Source organism: Hemitrygon akajei, chromosome 18, assembly GCF_048418815.1.
Source record: "Hemitrygon akajei chromosome 18, sHemAka1.3, whole genome shotgun sequence".
Classification (NCBI taxonomy): domain Eukaryota; kingdom Metazoa; phylum Chordata; class Chondrichthyes; order Myliobatiformes; family Dasyatidae; genus Hemitrygon; species Hemitrygon akajei.
In genome coordinates, this window is record NC_133141.1 from 3524537 (window position 1) to 3542246 (window position 17710).

At 42.3% G+C, this 17710-nt stretch overlaps 1 protein-coding gene across 4 annotated transcripts in view; it reads right to left on the reverse strand.

The window, feature by feature from the left end:
- Nucleotides 1–17710, reverse strand: part of grnb (granulin b) — an 82929-nt gene that overhangs the window by 33427 nt on the left and 31792 nt on the right. For all 4 annotated transcript variants that reach the window (XM_073070664.1, XM_073070667.1, XM_073070666.1 and 1 more), the window contains exons 6-9: nucleotides 17357–17581; nucleotides 11982–12060; nucleotides 8496–8605; nucleotides 7811–7958 (exon numbers count right to left, since the gene is read on the reverse strand). In XM_073070664.1, the coding sequence (XP_072926765.1) occupies nucleotides 7811–7958; nucleotides 8496–8605; nucleotides 11982–12060; nucleotides 17357–17581 (562 nt within the window). The remainder of the gene's footprint in view (nucleotides 1–7810; nucleotides 7959–8495; nucleotides 8606–11981; nucleotides 12061–17356; nucleotides 17582–17710) is intronic.

A 17710-nucleotide genomic window follows, 5' to 3' on the forward strand; every position in this document is an offset into this window, starting at 1 on the left:
AGTTCCACCAGATCCTGCTGCAAGCCACGATAGCATTTCTCACTGTCCACTACACCCCCAATCTTAATATCATCAGCAAATTTACTGATCCAGTTAACCACATTATCATCCAGACTGTTAATACAGAACAAGGACCCAGCAGCACACCACTAGTCACAGGCCTCCAGTCAGAGAGGCAACCCTCCACTGCCACTCTCTGGCTTCATCCAAAAAGCCAATATCTAATCCAATTCACTATCTCATCTTGGAAGGCCAAGCGACTGAACCTTCTTGACCAGCCTCCCATGTGAAAACTTTGTCAAATGTAACTCCTTTTTCTTAACCAGGGCCTCAATATCTCTTGAAAACCTTTACCTTTTATCTTTACCTTTTATTCTGACAGGCACATACAAGCTTTATACTCAATTTCACTTTTGAAGGCCTCCCATTTACTAATACATTTTTGCCAGAAAACCACCTGTCCTAATTTAGTTACCACATCCATCCTGATACCATCAAAATTGGCCTTTCTCCAATTTAGAATCTCAACCCACAGACCAGACCTATCTTTTTTGCACATTTATCTTGAAACTAATGGCACTGTGGTCACTAGATGCAAAGTGTTCCCCTGCACAAACTTCTGTCACCTGCCCTGTCTCATTCCCTACTAGCAGATCAAGTATTGCACACTCTCTCGTTGGGACTTATACACACTGATTAAGGAAACTTTCCTGAACACATTGGACAAACTGTATCCCATCTAGTCCTTTTACAGTGTAATGCCCTGGTTAAGATTTCTACTGCTATACTGTGAGGCATTTTATTTTAGCAGGTTTCTGCAAAAGCAGTGTATCCTGTTGTAAGTGTTCTGGCTTCAGCTAAAGACATGGAACCATGACATACAACTTAGGAATGTTGTGTCAGCAAATTGTAACTTTCTGCCCAGAGGAAGATTCAAGAAAGTTGGGTGGGATCATATTTCTGAAGGACAGTAGTCTGGTTTGGGGTCTTTTGGGCAGGAGCTGCTGAGCAGGGCACAAGGGAAGATGCTGCAGAATGCCATTCAAAGGAGAGATCCCATTGTGACAAGTGTTTTGTGCAGATGAACGGTTCCAAAGAACTGCCAATACTCTTGAGAGAGCCAGTTTGCTCGAGATGGTCTTTGAAGGAAAGTCGAACAGTAACTGGTGTCCTTCACGTGGAATGTGGGTTCAGCACCAGGGGTGCAGTGCTGCTGAAGCGCTGCTCTGGCACCTCTGTATTAAAAAAAAGTCAAAATAAGCAAGCGGGGAATTTAACAGTGGCCGCATATTAAATAGAGAGTTGGTGGATGGTGGGGAAAATACCACTAATAGCATTAGGATAGGATATTTGATCGTTTTTTTGTGAAATCCTGGAGCTGTGACTGTTTTTAATTTGGGTATTTGCTCGACACGTTTTCCCAGCATACCCAGTTGCAACCTCCCTCCATTTTACAGATTCTCAGTCTCTCTCCAGCTGAGGGATGACTGTACACAAGTGTGAGCATTTTTCCGCTCTTTCCAATGGGTACCATTGGATTCCAGGTAGGAGTTACATAAAGCAAGGAATGAACATCGAAACCCAAGGTTAAAAGTCAAAAATAAAGAAAGAAAAATTATTTCTCGCTTATTTTGATGAAATATTCAAGGTAATCATCGAAAATCCTCTTCTACACCTGGATAACGTGAATTTAGTTTTTTTACAAGCCAGATTTGGGGGGGGGGGGGTGGGGGGGAGAAAACATTTCTAGGCTATAAGCTAGTTTTACGTCATTTCAACTATCATTAATAGCAGATCAACCCCTTGGCTTAGCTCCACCAATTACAGTTGATTGGAAAGAGGCTCTTTTTCTTGTGTTGAGAGGAAAAAGAGTAATTTAGTCAGGCAATGAACGTGACTAAACACATTTCCAAACCTCCCAAATGGTTGCTCTCCTCCTGTTAGCATTTGTCACTTCCAAAATACGATATTTTTTATTTGTGTAGATACGATAATAATGTAAAGATTCAAGCTTCTTTAACTTTTTAAATATTTAAAGACTAAACAGGATCTGTATTGGTCTAACCATGTAATAGCCGACATGTGAGGATTATTGTGGCTATCGACACTAAAAGGTACACTTCCTGTCCAAACATTTCTGCAAGAGAAACGGTACGAGGCAGAGTTGCCAACCTAATGCTTTTGATACTAATATTCAGCAATAATCGTGGCTTTAGCAATAGTTCATTAGACGCTCTTTTTTCATACAGGCAGTCCCTGGGTTACGAATGAGTTCCGTTCCCGAGTCCGTCTTTAAGTCAGATTTGTATGCAAGTCGGAACAGGTACATCTGGTATTATTTAGCGTCAGTTAGTCAAACGTTTGTCTTAGTATATATTTTACCTTTCTATGCATATAAAACACTTAAGAAATGTATGTATGTCAATAATTAAACCACCACGTTAGTAATATTTGTAGCTTTCATCGGGGCAGGGCCATTCACATGCTCCATTATTCTCACTTTATCCTTTACCTGTATCCTTTAAAGTTGTTCTGATCGTTGACCGACTGTAGCCTAAAGCTTTTCCAATGATCGATGGCGTATTATTTCCACTTTATTTTCAATCGCGATCGCTTTCCGTCAACAGAACAGAAAACTGCGGATTTTATGTTCTATCGCTGAGCAGCAGTGAACTGTCTGATTGGCCTATCACAGTTCTCTTTAGGAACTAGTTGACTTGATCAGCATTTCTAATCTGGCTATTGTTCTCGATCGCACTTAATAAAACAAAATACAGCAGCAGCCCCAGGCAGCAGGTCTTGCGCTGCTCCGGGTCCTAAACTCCACCCGCACTGAGAAAGGTTAAATGGGACAAGTGGGGGTGATGCTGACTAGAAAGGGGGGGGGGGGGGTTGTGGTCAGGGTAAATCTTGCTAAGAAATATTTAAGCCAAATACAAAGTTACACAAAGTGTTAATGGCAACGACTTAAAATGGTGGATGGCATTCTCCTCCCTCCGTTCGTAAGTATGAGTTGTCCGTAAGACGGATGTTTGTAACTCAGGGACTGCCCGTACTTGATTACTTGGTTCCAATTTAGGCGGCTAAAAGTGTAAAAAGCTTATTTGCTTTATTTGTTATTTTTATACCTGTTTAGGAACACTGCTAAGTGCTGCAACCCTTGCTGTCTGCTCCGACTCAGTCGTATTAGTAAGGCTACATCTGTGGTGGTCCGTGGATTACTCGCTAATACGAAAGTAAAATTTTCTTACTAACAACCCTATGGCTTCTAAGCAAACAATGTTAACTGCTTTCTTTCGTAAACAAACTGAGGAGTGTAACAGGAATAACGTAAAAGAGCCTGATAACAATGGAAGTGACAAAAGGTGTGTTTCTATCAACGCAAACACAAGGCATCTGCAGATGCTGGAAATTCAAACAACACACACAAAATGCTGGTGGAACGCAGCAGGCCAGGCAGCATCTATAGGGAGAAGCACTGTCGACGTTTCAGGCCGAGACCTTTGTCAGGACTAACTGAAAGAAAAGATAGTAAGAGATTTGAAAGTAGGAGGGGGAGGGAGAAATCCAGAATGATAGGAGAAGACAGGAGGGGGTGGGGTGAAGCTAAGAGCTGGAAAGGCGATTGGCAAAAGGGATACACAGCTGGAGAAGGGAAAGGATCATGGACGAGAAGCCTAGGGAGAGAAAAAAAAGGGGGAGGTGAGCACCAGAGGGAGATAGAGAGCAGGCAAAGAGTGATGGGCAGAGAGAGAAAAAAGGGAGGGGGGAAATAAGGGATGGGTTAAGAAGGGGAGGAGGGTGTTAACAGAAGTTAGAGAAATCAATGTTCATGCCATCAGGTTGGAGGCTACCCAGACGGAATATAAGGTGTTGTTCCTCCAACCTGAGTGTGGCTTCATCTTGACAGTAGAGGAGGCCATGGCTAGACATATCAGAATGAGAATGGGATGTGGAATTAAAGTGTGTGGTCACTGGGAGATCCTGCTTTCTCTGGCGGACCGAACGTAGGTGTTCAGTGAAAGTCTCCCAATATATAAACGGCCACACCGGGAGCACCGGATGCAGTATACCAAACCAGCCGACTCACAGGTGAAGTGTCGCCTCACCTGGAAGGACTGTCTGGGGCCCCGAATGGTGGTGAGGGAGGAAGTGTAAGGGCAGGTGTAGCACTTGTTCCATTTACAAGGATAAGTGCCAGGAGGGAGATCAGTGGGAAGGGATGGGGGGGAAAAAAGAAGGGAAAGATGTGATCGGTGGGAAGGGATGAAAGCTGAAAGCTGTGTTTCGCTTGCTTCTAGTTCAAATTTTCTAACTGGGTCCAAATGCAGTTCTGAAAGTAATGGTCCTTCGAAGTCAGTATTGGATTCCTGTTCAGACATTTGGACTGAAGAAATGTGGAAGAAAGAGAAGGAAACTTATCCCTGGTTAGACTTCAAGGATGATAAACTTGGGTGTAAAGTACAAGGGGTGATTGATAAGTTCGTGGCCTAAGGTAGAAGGAGTCAATTTTAGAAAACCTAGCACATTTATTTTTCAACATAGTCCTCTCCTACATTTACACACTTAGTCCAGCGGTCGTGGAGCATACGGATCTTGGACCTCCAGAAAGGGTCCACAGCAGGGGTGATTGATAAGTTCATGGCCTATGGTAGAAGGAGGCGAGTTATACAGGACTCATTACATGCACATGAAGTTCAACTCAATGCGTGATTATGCAGAAAGTTTGAAGTTAATAACTTGTGGTATTTCTGTTTCAGATAGTTGAAAATTGCTAGGTTTTCTAAAATTGACTCCTTCCATCGTTAGTAACTCATCAGGGGAAGTTATTAACTTCAAACTTTCTGCATAATCACTCAGAGTGGAACTGCACATGCATGTAATGAGAGCTGTATAACCTTAAGCCACGAACTTATCAATCACCCCTCATACAGCTCTGGCACCTAAAAAATTGGCACTGCAACTCTGTTCAGCACGCGAGTAAAGTGATATACCCGACTACTCCAGAAATGAGCTCCAATATTTGTGTGCTGTAATCAGCCCTTTTCTCTGTTCTTTCTCCTGTTAGCTATTTGATAAGTTGAAGATCAGCAAATACACTTCCTTTGTAATTTATGTGGTGTACAATCTGTCACTTCTGGGGCTGATAATTGTGTGAGCAGTTTTTACACAGCATTCACTACAATCAACATTCCTCAATTGGAACATCCTAACCTTCCGGTTTCATCAAACCCCAAATCATTTCGACCCTAGACTTATTTTGCTTATGAGAGGTGGCCTTCTCATGGTTGAGTCATGTGGCTGTTAAGAGTCAGCTGTTGGTATACGAACCCTGGTGAGAGAGTTGCAACAGTATGGGATTCCCAGTCAATATCTGGAAAGTTAAAATAGCCTACTTCCAACAATTTGTAAACTCTGCAAATTTGTTCCTCTAAATCCCTCAGATGGTTGGGTAGTCTGTAACATAGCCCCATTAACATGGCCATGTAGCGGTGTGTTACACGCAGCACTAAAATAACGACACGGAGTCGGTAAACTGCAGTTAAAGAAGATTTTATTCGAACTTCGCGGCTTCGCTTTAAAGCCTCCCTGATCCCGCCCTCCCCGGGTGCGGATGCTGTAGGGGGCACGTATTCACAGTCCTGTCCAGCGCGTGGATGCTGTAGGGGGCACGTACTCACAGTCCCGCGCGGGCTTTTCCCTTTGTTGGTGAAGCAGACCTGGCGCCCTTTTGGGACTGGCCTTTGTGCCGGCGCGCTGGCTATTTGTGAGCCGGTTCGAGTGCGCTAGGAAGTGGGTCGCCACAGCCATACCTTTCTCATTTCCCTGTTCCACTCATAACATCTCACTAGTCAAGTTCTCCAGTCTGTCCTGACGAAGCATTTTGTGACATTTTCCCCGACTAGTAATGCCACCCCTCCCTCCTTTAATCCCTCCCACTCTGTCATGTCCAAAACAACTGAACCCCAGAATATTGAGCTACCAGTCCTGCCCCTCCTGTAACCAGGTCTCACTCATGGCTACAATACAATTCTAGGTGTTGATCCATGCCCTGCGCTCATTTGCCTTTCCTACAATACTTCATGCATTGAAATATACACAGTGCAGGACACTGGTCACACCCTGCTCAACCTTTTGACTCCTAACTTTGCCCAAGGTCTTAACAACATCCACTAACTGTTCTACCACTCTGGTTCCCATTCCCCCATACCTCTAGTTTAAACCCCACCATGCAGCATTAGCAACCCCCTTTCCCCCGGATAGGACATTACTCCCCTTCCAGTTTCACAATCACATGGCACGGGTAGCAATCCTGAGATCACAACCCTGGAGATCCTGCCCTTTAACTTAGCACCGAACTCCATATGCAGAACCTCATCACTCATCCTACTCTTGTCATTGCTACCTAGATGAACCACAACCTCTCTCAAGACTGATCAGAGATGCCCCAGACCCTGGCACCAAGGAGGTGCCACCTGAGAAACTTGCTCTCATCCACAGAACCTCCTTTCTGTTCCCCTAACTAATAAATCCCCCATCACCACAGCTTGCCTTTTCTCCCCCTTCCCTTCTGAATCGCAGAGACCCAACCACTGTGACTTTCCTCAACCCCCCTCCACGTCCAAAACAGTATCCAAAGTGATATACTTGAAGGGGATGGTCACAGGGATAACTTTTCACTGACTCCTTAACCCTTTTCCCCTTCCTGACTGTCTCCTATTTCACTGTGTCCCATACCCTGGGTGTAACTACCTCTCTATAGGTCCTATCTATCACCAGCTCAGCCTCCCGTATGATCCTGAGTTCATCCAGTTCCAGCTCCAAAAAGTAGTTTGTTAGAAGCTGCAGCTGGATGCACTTCTCAGAGTTGCAGTCGTCAGGAACACTGGAGGTCTCCCTGCCTTCCCACATCCTGCAAAAGGAGCATTCAACTATCCCGCCTGGCATCACTGCTGGCCTCGCTGAGCAGATATAAAGAAGGAAGAACAAACTGTGTGAGCATGTTTGTGGAACTCTACCTACAGCTTTTTTTTTTGCCTTCTCACTGAAGCCGCAAACGGCTGGTGGCGTAGTGGCATCAGCGCTGGACTGCGGGGTGAGAGGTCCCGACCTCAAATCCAGCCGGCTCCTGTTAACAGCTGGTGATCTCTTAAAAAAACAGAACTCACCTGAAGGCAATGGCAAACCACTGCTGTAATTTGCCTATTTTTCCCAATATTTCAGAGTGGCATGAAAGGAAATCATCCGCTACCTGGAAATAACTGCGGATGCAACATACCCTACCCCTACTGAAGCCTCAAAAAGCTAAAGCACCAAAAAGCCCACTCTGTCCATTCCAATGCTGGCAGCTCTGACAATGGCCACAACACTTGCTCCTGCCTTGCTTTAACTTGTTCGTGCCAATCAATCCCGAACTCTGAATGGCTGCTGCTTGAAGCTCCAAACTGCCACGAATCACTACCTTTTCTACTTAATTGGCGAACCTGAGTGAACTACGCCTTCTCAGGCTTCGATCTCTCGGACTGGGTGCTGCTCAAAGCACATTTGTTGCTCTTAATGGTAGGGAAGGTACAGTATATGCATCTACATGGCAGAAGAATAGCTCTTAATCAACATTGTACAACGAGCCAGAGGTTACTAACCCAAAAAAAAATATTAAGTGGTTTCAGGTTAAAGTTGAGATATTATTTAGTTTCCTCACTGATCACACAGAAGTTTTCATATTAGAAGCGTCAAATTAATAAAGAGATCTATGCAGGTTAAACCATAACTTAAGGTGTGAGGTAATAGTAATTAGGATTAAAAATACCTTCAGTGTTCTTCATGGCAAATCGTCTGAGGGCTGGAAATTTTTTCCACATTTCCATCATTCCATATTCGGACAAACACTTGGAATGCTTCAGATCACACCTGGTATCAGCAGGACAACAATGCTTGCGGTCATCACAACATACAGCCTATACAAGAAAAAGTGACAAGTACATAAATATATTCTAATTATCAATATGGATTAAATATTTGTCAAAGAAAAGGAAGCCCTCTGCCATCAGATTTCTAAAAAGTTCGTGAACTCAAACTCTACCTGTTTGTGCTACTTGTTATTGTAATTTAAAGTAATGTTGTTTGCAATGTACTGCTGCCACAAATTTCATGACGTCAATGATAATAAACCTGATTCCGATTTTAAATAAAACCATTTTCCATTGTGAAGCTACTCTATATTCTGCAACAGTATTTATGTTACCTGAATATACCTAAACCACCCCCAATCAGAACAAGGGAATCAGTTTTATCTTGTGATTTGTCTATAAATTATTATAGAAATTTTGCAGCTAGTCCACAGGTTCAAATATTATGGAAATTAATTTCATAATTCAAAGGGCCTAGCATGCCACTGTCATTATTAGGGCACTTAGCCCATCCATTTAATCAAAATATTCAGTAATGCATTCAGAAATCAATGTTTAAATGTTCCCAGTACACTCAAACAATACCTTTTCCAAAGGGCAGCATCCCCATTGCTCATTTGCAAGTAAACAACATGTGGAACCATATGGACACTCAGATTCGCCATCAGGACAAATAATTGCCTTTACATTCTCATCTGTAAACAACAAATCTTATTTCAATAAATGGAAAGCATAAAGCAAAATTGGATACTGGAAATGTGAAGTAAAAAAAAAATGCTGGAAATAATCAGGTCAGGCCTTTTGTCAAAGCTAGGAAGAAAACTTTAGAATCAGACACGCTTTATTTAAGCTGCAGCGAAATGATGCAGAGGACAAAGGAAACATCATGATGGGGTAGACAGTGTGCTGGTGGGGAGAGTGTACGCCCAATCATCATCAATATATCTGAAAGTGATGAATAAGAACACTAGAAAGAAAAAAATATCACCAACTCAGAAACGTTTCTTGCCAAAAAGGATAGCACAACTAGGATTGTTATCCATCACCAAGCCAGCCAATGACTTTTTTTTTTAAATGATAAAATCAATGAGGATCCATTATCGTTATTCATTTAAAAAAAGACAGCTGGCCGTAGACAAGATCCAAGGTAGGTATGGCTCCTTTATCCTATTTAAAAATTTTATATTTATAATTCAAGCTCATTTTCAAACACCACTTCAAAATCATAATGTAAATAGCCTTTATCAATTATTCAAGTTGATAGTTAACAATAACTTAAATCTTTCAAAGCTATGATCTCTGGTGACTGACCCTCTTTTCATAGGTTATGATCTTTCTCTAATTTATCAAACTTCAACCACCTCTGGGAAGCTAATTAACAAAATCAGAAGTAGAGCTGTAGATGGATTCACTGTAAGAATTCACAATGCTAAGCTGTACATAGATATCACAAGGTGAAATGGCGACACCACTAATATTATGTTGCAAGGCAGGCAGGAAGTGGTTGGCACTAGAAAAAGGTAGGTATGTAGCGGTGTGCTACACGCAGCGCTGAAATAACGACACAGAGTCGGTAAACTGCAGTTAAAGAAGATTTTATTCGAACTTCGCGGCTTTGCTTTAAAGCCTCCCTGATCCCGCCTTCCCCGGGCGCGGATGCTGTAGGGGGCACGTATTCACAGTCCCGCGCGAGCTTTTCCCTTTGTTAGTGAAGCAGACCTGGTGCCCTTTTGGGACTGGCCTTTATGCCGGCGCGCTGGCTATTTGTGAGCCGGTTCGAGTGCGCTAGGAAGTGGGTCGCCACAGGTAGACTGTTTTAGACATTAGCAAAAGATGACTATTAGAGGAAAAAATTATGAACTGTGAAACATTACAAAAAAGAGAGCAACCATCATTGACATCAAGGCAGAAATGAATCAAGCATAGCATCAAGGAGCTCGGCTTAAACTGGAGTCAATGGGAATCTGAGAAAACCCTCCAATGGTTAGAATCACACCCAGCACAAAAGGAGGAAGGTTGTGGTGACTTAAGGTCAATTAGCTCAACCACAGGACACCTTTGCAAAGTGTTCTTCAGGGTATTTTCCAAGGCCCAATCTTCAGATGCGTTGTAAGTGACTTTCCTTCAACCACAAGGTCTGAAGTAGAGCTATTCAATGATGATTGCATAATGTTCAACACTATTAACTACCTCAGATAATGAAGCAGGCCACATTCAAATGCAGCAAATCCTGCACAATAGCCCAGCCAAGTTTAAGAATTGTAAGCAACATTGGTGCCACAGAACTGCCGATGATATGCAACAAGAAAATCCAAATGTCACACCCCCCAACATTCAACGGCATTACCATCAGTGACCCCCCCCCCCCCCCCCCCATTACCAATATCCTGAGGACTCCGAGAACCAGAAGCTGAACTGGAATAGCCATACAGTGTAGCTATAAGAGGTGGTCAGACTAGGAATGCTGCAGCAAGTAACTCAATTCCAAACTCCCAGAAGCTTGTCAATGAGGCTAAAGTCAGGAGTGTGATAAAATATTCTCCACTTATCTAGATGCATACCACATTCGAGAAGCTTAACACCACACAGGATATACCAGCCCACATGATAGCCGTAACTTTTTGAGAAAAATAGGGACATTAGATTCCACATGGAGACATACAAAATTGGCAAAAAAGCAGCAGGCGCAAGGACACATATTAAGAGCTAAGATAGAATACGCAAAAAAGCTTGCAGAGAACGAAGAACAGATAGCAATAGTATTGATAAATAAGTAAAACAGTTAATGAAGTGAATTTCAGGCCCCCTACAGTCAGGAACAGGAGTAGCAATTGGGAACAAAGAAACACCTACTTTTGATCTATTTTCATAAACGGGGACAACGACTGAGAAATGTTAGAGAACTAAGAGTGTATAGAGGGAGCAATCAAAAGAAACAATCTAGGGAGATCGTGCTGAAGGCTAGCAATTCCCCAAAATTTGATAATTTACAAACCGGAGTAGTAAAGTAAGTGGCTCCAAGTTCCAGTATGGTAGCAGAGACAATTACCCAGGAAGGACTCCTGGCTGCGGTAGTGAGACTGGATAATTGTCTCCACTACCTATGCTTGTTAACTTTTGCTCCACTCCTTCCCTTCACTTTTCTATACTGGCCACCTCCACTTCACCTTCCAGTCAACTGTACAACTCACTCCACACTGCTGCTTGGTCCACTGAATTCATCTAGCTTTTAGTGTGTTGCCAAATTCCAGCATTCTCAGTTTCTTGTAACTCCATATTTGAAATGGTGACTGATGGCTCTGGAGTTTTGATAAGACCATTATAAAAGCCTCCCTTTTGCCAGTTGTTCGTTTGCCTTTCAAGAGGCACCTAGTTAATCCCAGGTAGATCCTGCCTAATGCCGTCAAAGTTAACCTTGCTCCTGTTCAGGACTTTAACCTGCAGACTTACATGCATTCATAACCTTTCCCAGTTCCAACATGTCAACTTAACACTCTCCCATGGATGCTGTCTGATCTGCCAAATATTTCCAAACTTTTGTTATCATCTTTGATTAACATGCAGTTTTACAAGTTTGTACACAGACTGACTGAATAATACGCAAGATATTGCTGTACTGACAGAATCAGTGCTACAATTATAGCTTGTGTTTATTTGTAATCTAGAATGTAATTAAATAAATAGTCCAAACCATTAGTATTTATTCCAATGGAGCTCCGAGCCTGTTTCAACATCCCATTATCTTTTCATTCTGACGCTGATTTTGCATAATTTAAAAACTCTGAAAAAATGCTAATAAGCAGTTTCCTTGCAGAACACTGCACCCAGAATGACCACTCAGGCCAGGGACACCTGGTGATTTGAGAGTCAAAATATACAGCATTTGCCAGTAAATTTAAAGGGGAAAGCAATGTGTTTTATCTTTGCATCATAACTTAAAAATCATGCAGGATTAACGTTGAAGTATATTCACTGTGGTAGAAAGTGATAAACATCATGTCATTTTAATACACTGGAATGGTGGTAATAACTAGAGTCAATATTTGCCAGATCAATCTTACAGTCACTTACCAATGAGTTTAATGCAGGTTTTCCTTTCTTTATCACACTGGAAACCTTTTGGGCAGCATTGATTATCACAGCATACAGCCTATAGGCAGAATGACGTTGCAGATCATTTTTAGGAAAGAGCAATGGTTAAAAACTAAACACTATCCAAAACCACTAAACTGAAAAACAAAATATCCAATGCTATGTTTTGAGCACAAAGCAATATTTTGGATTATAGTAAATGTTTTTAAAATTCTTGATCAATTCACAATATACAATACTGTGTTAAGCAAACATATATAGCTATGGTGCCCAAGATTTTCGCACACTACTGTAGTAATTTTACATATTACATTGTACTGCTGCCAAAAAAAAAAAAAATTTCATGACAATGCACACAAAATGCTGGAGGAATTCAGCAGGTCAGGCAGCATCAATTGAAAAGCGTAAACAGTCAATGTTTTGGGCCAAAAACCTTCTTCAGGACTGATTTCATGACATGTGAGTGATGACAAACCCGATTCTGATATGGGTCTCTATTGTGGACTGAGAGTTGGAAGGGGGCAGGGAGAAGGGAATCATGGTTGGGAAAAGGGGAAGGCAGAGGGGGAGGGAGTGGGAAGCACCAGAGGGGTTCTGCAATAATTACTAAACCAATTGTTTGGAATCAAATGTCCTTGCCTTGTGTCTCTGGGCAGGGCGTACCTGCGCCACCCCACCTTGGCACTCTTCCTCTACTGGCTGCCCACAAGCCTCTCGCAGCACTCCACCCTCACCATTCCCAACATCCTTTGCTCCCAGCAGATTTACAAACTTGTTCTCTGCTCCACATTGGCAAATACAGTAGTGTGCAAAAGTCTTAGGCACCCAAGCTATAAATGTGCTTAAGATTTTTGCACAATACTGTACATGTTAGAACTACCTAGTCTGAAGTTACAATTGGTCATTATTCCTTATTTCACACTCAGACAGAATACTGACATTCAAGCTGTAGAGAAATATTGTAACAGTGTTGCTCCTTTAAGGTGATCAAAACTTAATCCTTTTTTCTCAGTTTGTTAATCCTAACAAAGGGGCCAACTAACATTTCAGACAGTGGGCTGCTCTTTCAACAGCAGTCAAGGATTCAAAATAAAATCTTCAGTCATCTGGACCAAGGGTATGGTGAAAGCATATTCGAATCACCAACACCGGCGCCCCCCAGGGGTGTGTCCTCTCTCCACTGCTGTTCTCCCTCTACACCAATGACTGCACCTCCTCCAACCCCTATGTGAAGCTTTTGAAGTTTGCAGACGACACTACCGTCATCGGACTCATCCAGAATAGTGATGAGTCTGCATATCGACAGCAGGTGGACCAACTGGCGCTCTGGTACAGTCGGAACAATCTGGATCTGAACACGCTCAAGACAAAGGAGATAGTGGATTTCAGGAGACATCCCCCCGCTATGTCTCCCCTCACAATCCTCAGCAGCCCTGTGTCCACCGTGGAGAACTTCAGGTTCCTGGGAACCACCATCTCTCAGGATCTGAAGTGGGAGCAGAACATCAGTTCCATCCTGAAGAAGGCCCAGCAGCGGATGTATTTCCTGCGGCTCTTGAGGAAATATGGTCTGCCTCAGGAATTGCTGCTGCAATTCTACACTGCAGTCATTGAGTCTGTCCTGTGCACCTCCATCATTGTGTGGTTTGGAGCCGCCACCAAGCAGGATAGAACCAGACTACAGCGCACAGTGAGGACTGCCGAGCGCATTATTGGAGCCTCCCTGCCCTCTATTGTGGACCTGTACTCTTCCAGGTTGAAGAAGAGGGCGGGGAACATCATAAAGGACTCCTCCCATCCTGCGCACGGACTGTTTGATCTGCTTCCGTCTGGTAGGCGCTTCAGATACCCTCCAGACTAAGACTAATAGGCACTGGAGAAGTTTTTTCCCTACTGCGGTCACTTTGCTGAACAGTTAACTGCCGGTTAACTGTCAGCTAACTATTACTTGGATTGCACTACCTGTATGTACAATTTATATTTTCATTTATATTTATCATCATTATTGTTATGAGCAGAGAGACAACATCTGCCGGAAGTAAATTCCTTGTATGTGCATAGGTACTTAGCGATTAAAGTCTGATTCTGATTCTTTTGCTGCCAGTGATCACAACCAGTCATGCCACCTTAAATATTTGCCCTTTTAACAAGAGATTGTTCAGTGGTTGAATGTAAGGATCACAGTCTTATATATTACAGTAATATCTAGTAGAGTGCTTGTACAAAATACTCTTCACATCCTTACGAATTTACATGCTGTTATGTACCCCTAGGGTTCATATTTTCTGTGGACAACCACTTTAAAATGTCAGGAGAATTATACTGGCTTTTGGACACTGTTTGTGCTGCTAATGAAAGAGAGAGAAGAGGAAGGGGGAGGCACCCAGAGCAGATGTGAGAGACACACACATAATTTAGTATATTAGCTTCTTCACTGATTATTTACCTTTGCTACAAGGACAATCTTCTTTGCTCGTTAACATTCTTGTTGAGACAGCAAGGAGTGGCCCAGTTTGATGGACATGGTCAGTTAATGGATGGCTGGTACCCCAGCAGGGGAGATAAAAGGCAAGTCTGCTGAGACACAGGCAGACACGCCACTGAAAGAGCATTGTGCACCCATAGGAAGGTGGGGGCTTGTGTGTGTGTGTGTCCACCCTCGCCTGGGTGACGGGCTCACCACTGAAGAACGGTCTGGTCTGGCCTATTACGGAGCGGTCATAGTCGGTGACCACAACAGGACAAGAAGACAACGGAAGGTTTGCCTGCTGCAACTGCTCACCTCTCGCTCTCTCCCTCCCTCCACAGAAACTACCTCGACTTTGAAAGAGCTTGGTTTTGATTTATATTTCCACACTTCTGTATATATCATTGCTAACCTGTTTTACATGTATATTAGCATTTCTATTATACTGTATTACTTAGTTTACTAATAAAGACTTAGTTACAGTACCACCAGATTCCAATGTATCATTCCATTTCTGCTGGTTTGGTAACCCAATCACAGGGTACGTGACAATGCTTCAACATTAATATTGACTAATTGGTGAACACATTTCATTTTCATAGTATCCATACAATGCTTACTCCTGAAACACAGCAAAATGTGCTTTTCATTCATCTGAATGTAACTTAGACTGAACACAAGCTGAATGCCCACCCTGCTATATCCTGGATTAAGCTTCAATACACAAAGATTTGATGACTGCTCCATCCCAAGGCATATTTATAGGGGAACCAAAAGTGAACCACATTTCCAGCAATAGATAAGTGAATAAAGAGCCTCTTCAGCAGTCAGATTTTTTATATGAAAGTTAAAGTTTAGTTGAGGAAAGATGAGAGATTCAAGTGGACCAAAAAAAAAAGACTAATTATGCCAAATGACTCATTTCTCTACCATATTTCTTACATATTATTATTAATGGAGTTGCTTTGGTCAATTCAATGCTATAAACAGCAAAAATATCCTTAAAAGGTGCATTATTCTTTTCATATTATGGAAAAATATTTGTGCTGAACTAAGTGAATCTGCCATCTAATGGTGTGCATGTTCACTGGCTATAAAAGCAGCTTAAGTAACCAGTTTCAAGCCTTACATTACCAGGCAGTTCAAGCCCATCTTGGAGAGAAAGGCAAGATCCACTTAAAGAAACCAAAATAAATGTTTTCCAGCATTTACTAGATTGGCCAAGTCAATTGTCAGAGGGGGAAAAAGGCCAACTGGCAGAATATATCAAACCCAAAAAGACATCAAAAAATAAGTTTATAATAGTGGGTAAAAATATGAAAAGGATTAAAAAACCTCAAAGCTTGACGCAAAAGAAAAATGCAAATGGTAAAAAATTGGAAATTAAAACAAAATGCCAGAAATATTTAAAACCATGAAAAGTAAGAAAAGAAACAGGTTTTAAACTGTTAAATATGGGAAGGGACAGAGTGAACAAGTGAAACCTTCTGCATGAGAATACCCAGTTAATATTTCTCTCCACTTCCATCTCCTCCATACATTCCTTTACCACCCATATTTAACCAGTACAACCACCCCGTACCTTCATTAAATCTCACCTGTTCTCCACATGTTCAGCCTGCCCCTTTTTCCTTTCTCTGCAGTTTACCATTGCTTCATTCCTAATCTCCCATCCCCACCAATCCGATTTAAGATCATAAGCTCAAAATGACAACTCTAAGATGCTGCCTGACATACAGATTTCCGGCATTTTGGTGGGGGGGGGGGGGGGGGGAAGAGGAGAAAGAGAACCACTCAACATCAATATAGTCAAAGAGTGGGAATAAAGAGAGTCTTTTCTGATTGCCTGCTGGTGACTAGTGACATTCTACAGGGATCTGTGTTGGGACTGATTCTTTTTACATTATATGTCAATGATTTGGATAATGGAATTGATGGCTTTGTTGCAAAGTTTACACACGATGTGAAGCTAGGTGGAGAGGTAAGTTGCTAAGACTACAGGGGGACTTTTAAGAAAATGGACAAAGAAATGGCAGGTGGAGTACAGTGTCAGGAAGTGTCTGGTCATGCACTTTGGTACAAGAAATGAAAGGGTTGACTATTTTCTAAATGGAGAGAAAATACAAGATATTGAGGTGCAATGGGACTGGGAGTTTTGTGCAAGATTCCCTAAAGGTTAAATTGCAGATCCAGTCTGTGGTGAGGAAGGCAAATGCAATGTTAGCAGTCATTTCAAGAGGACTAGAATATAAAAGCAAGGATGTAATGTTGAGACTTTATAAACACCAGTGAGGCCTCACTTGGAGTATTGAGAGCAGGTTTGGGCCCCTTACCTTAGAAAGGATGTGCTGAAACTGGAGAGAGTTCAAATGAGGTTCACAGAAATGAGTCTGAGTCCAAGATTGAATGATTTGTCATATGAAGAGCGTCTGATGGCTCTGGGCCAGCATTCACTAGAATTCATAAGAATGAAGGGTGACCTCATCGAAACCTATCAAATGGTGAAAGGCCTTGACAGAGTTGTGTCCTTTTAGAATAGAAATGAGGACAAATTTCTTTAACCAGAGTGGTGAATCTGTGGAATTCATTGCCACAAGCAGCTGCAGAGGCCAGGTCCTTATGTATATTTTGGGCAGAGGTTGATAGATTTTTGATTGGTCAGGGAATGAAGGGATACTGGGAGAAGGTAGGAGATTGGGGCTGAGAGGAAATTTGGATCAGCCATGATGAAATGGCACAGCAGACCCGATGGGTCATATGGCCTAATTCTGCTCCTATAGTTTATGGTCTTGTATGCAGAGAAAATTAGTTATGAAGAATAGCTGTTACATTAGCACAAATAGTTGCAAAAACAGTCTGTAAAAAGGTAGTTTCATTCAGGGCTTACATTTTTCATAGGGCAACATCCCCAACCAAAGTCATTAGAGGTACAACAGGTATATCCCTCGGAACAGGACATGTTGCCACAAAGCTCAATCTCAGCAGTACGCAAGTTTCCTACTCCAGAAACCAATGGCAATTCTTCAAATCCAGTCTTTTTGCACTTAGCTTTGCCAAGGTCACACTTGTATCCCTTTGGACAACAATGCTCCAAATCCTTGCAAATAGTTGCCTTGACAGAAAAGAGAAAAATTAAAACTAATTAAAAAAATATATACATTATAATGCCACTGCAGTGTAGCGGTTAGCACAATGCATTTACAGCTCAGGACGGAGTGTGGAGTTCAATTCCAGCATCTGT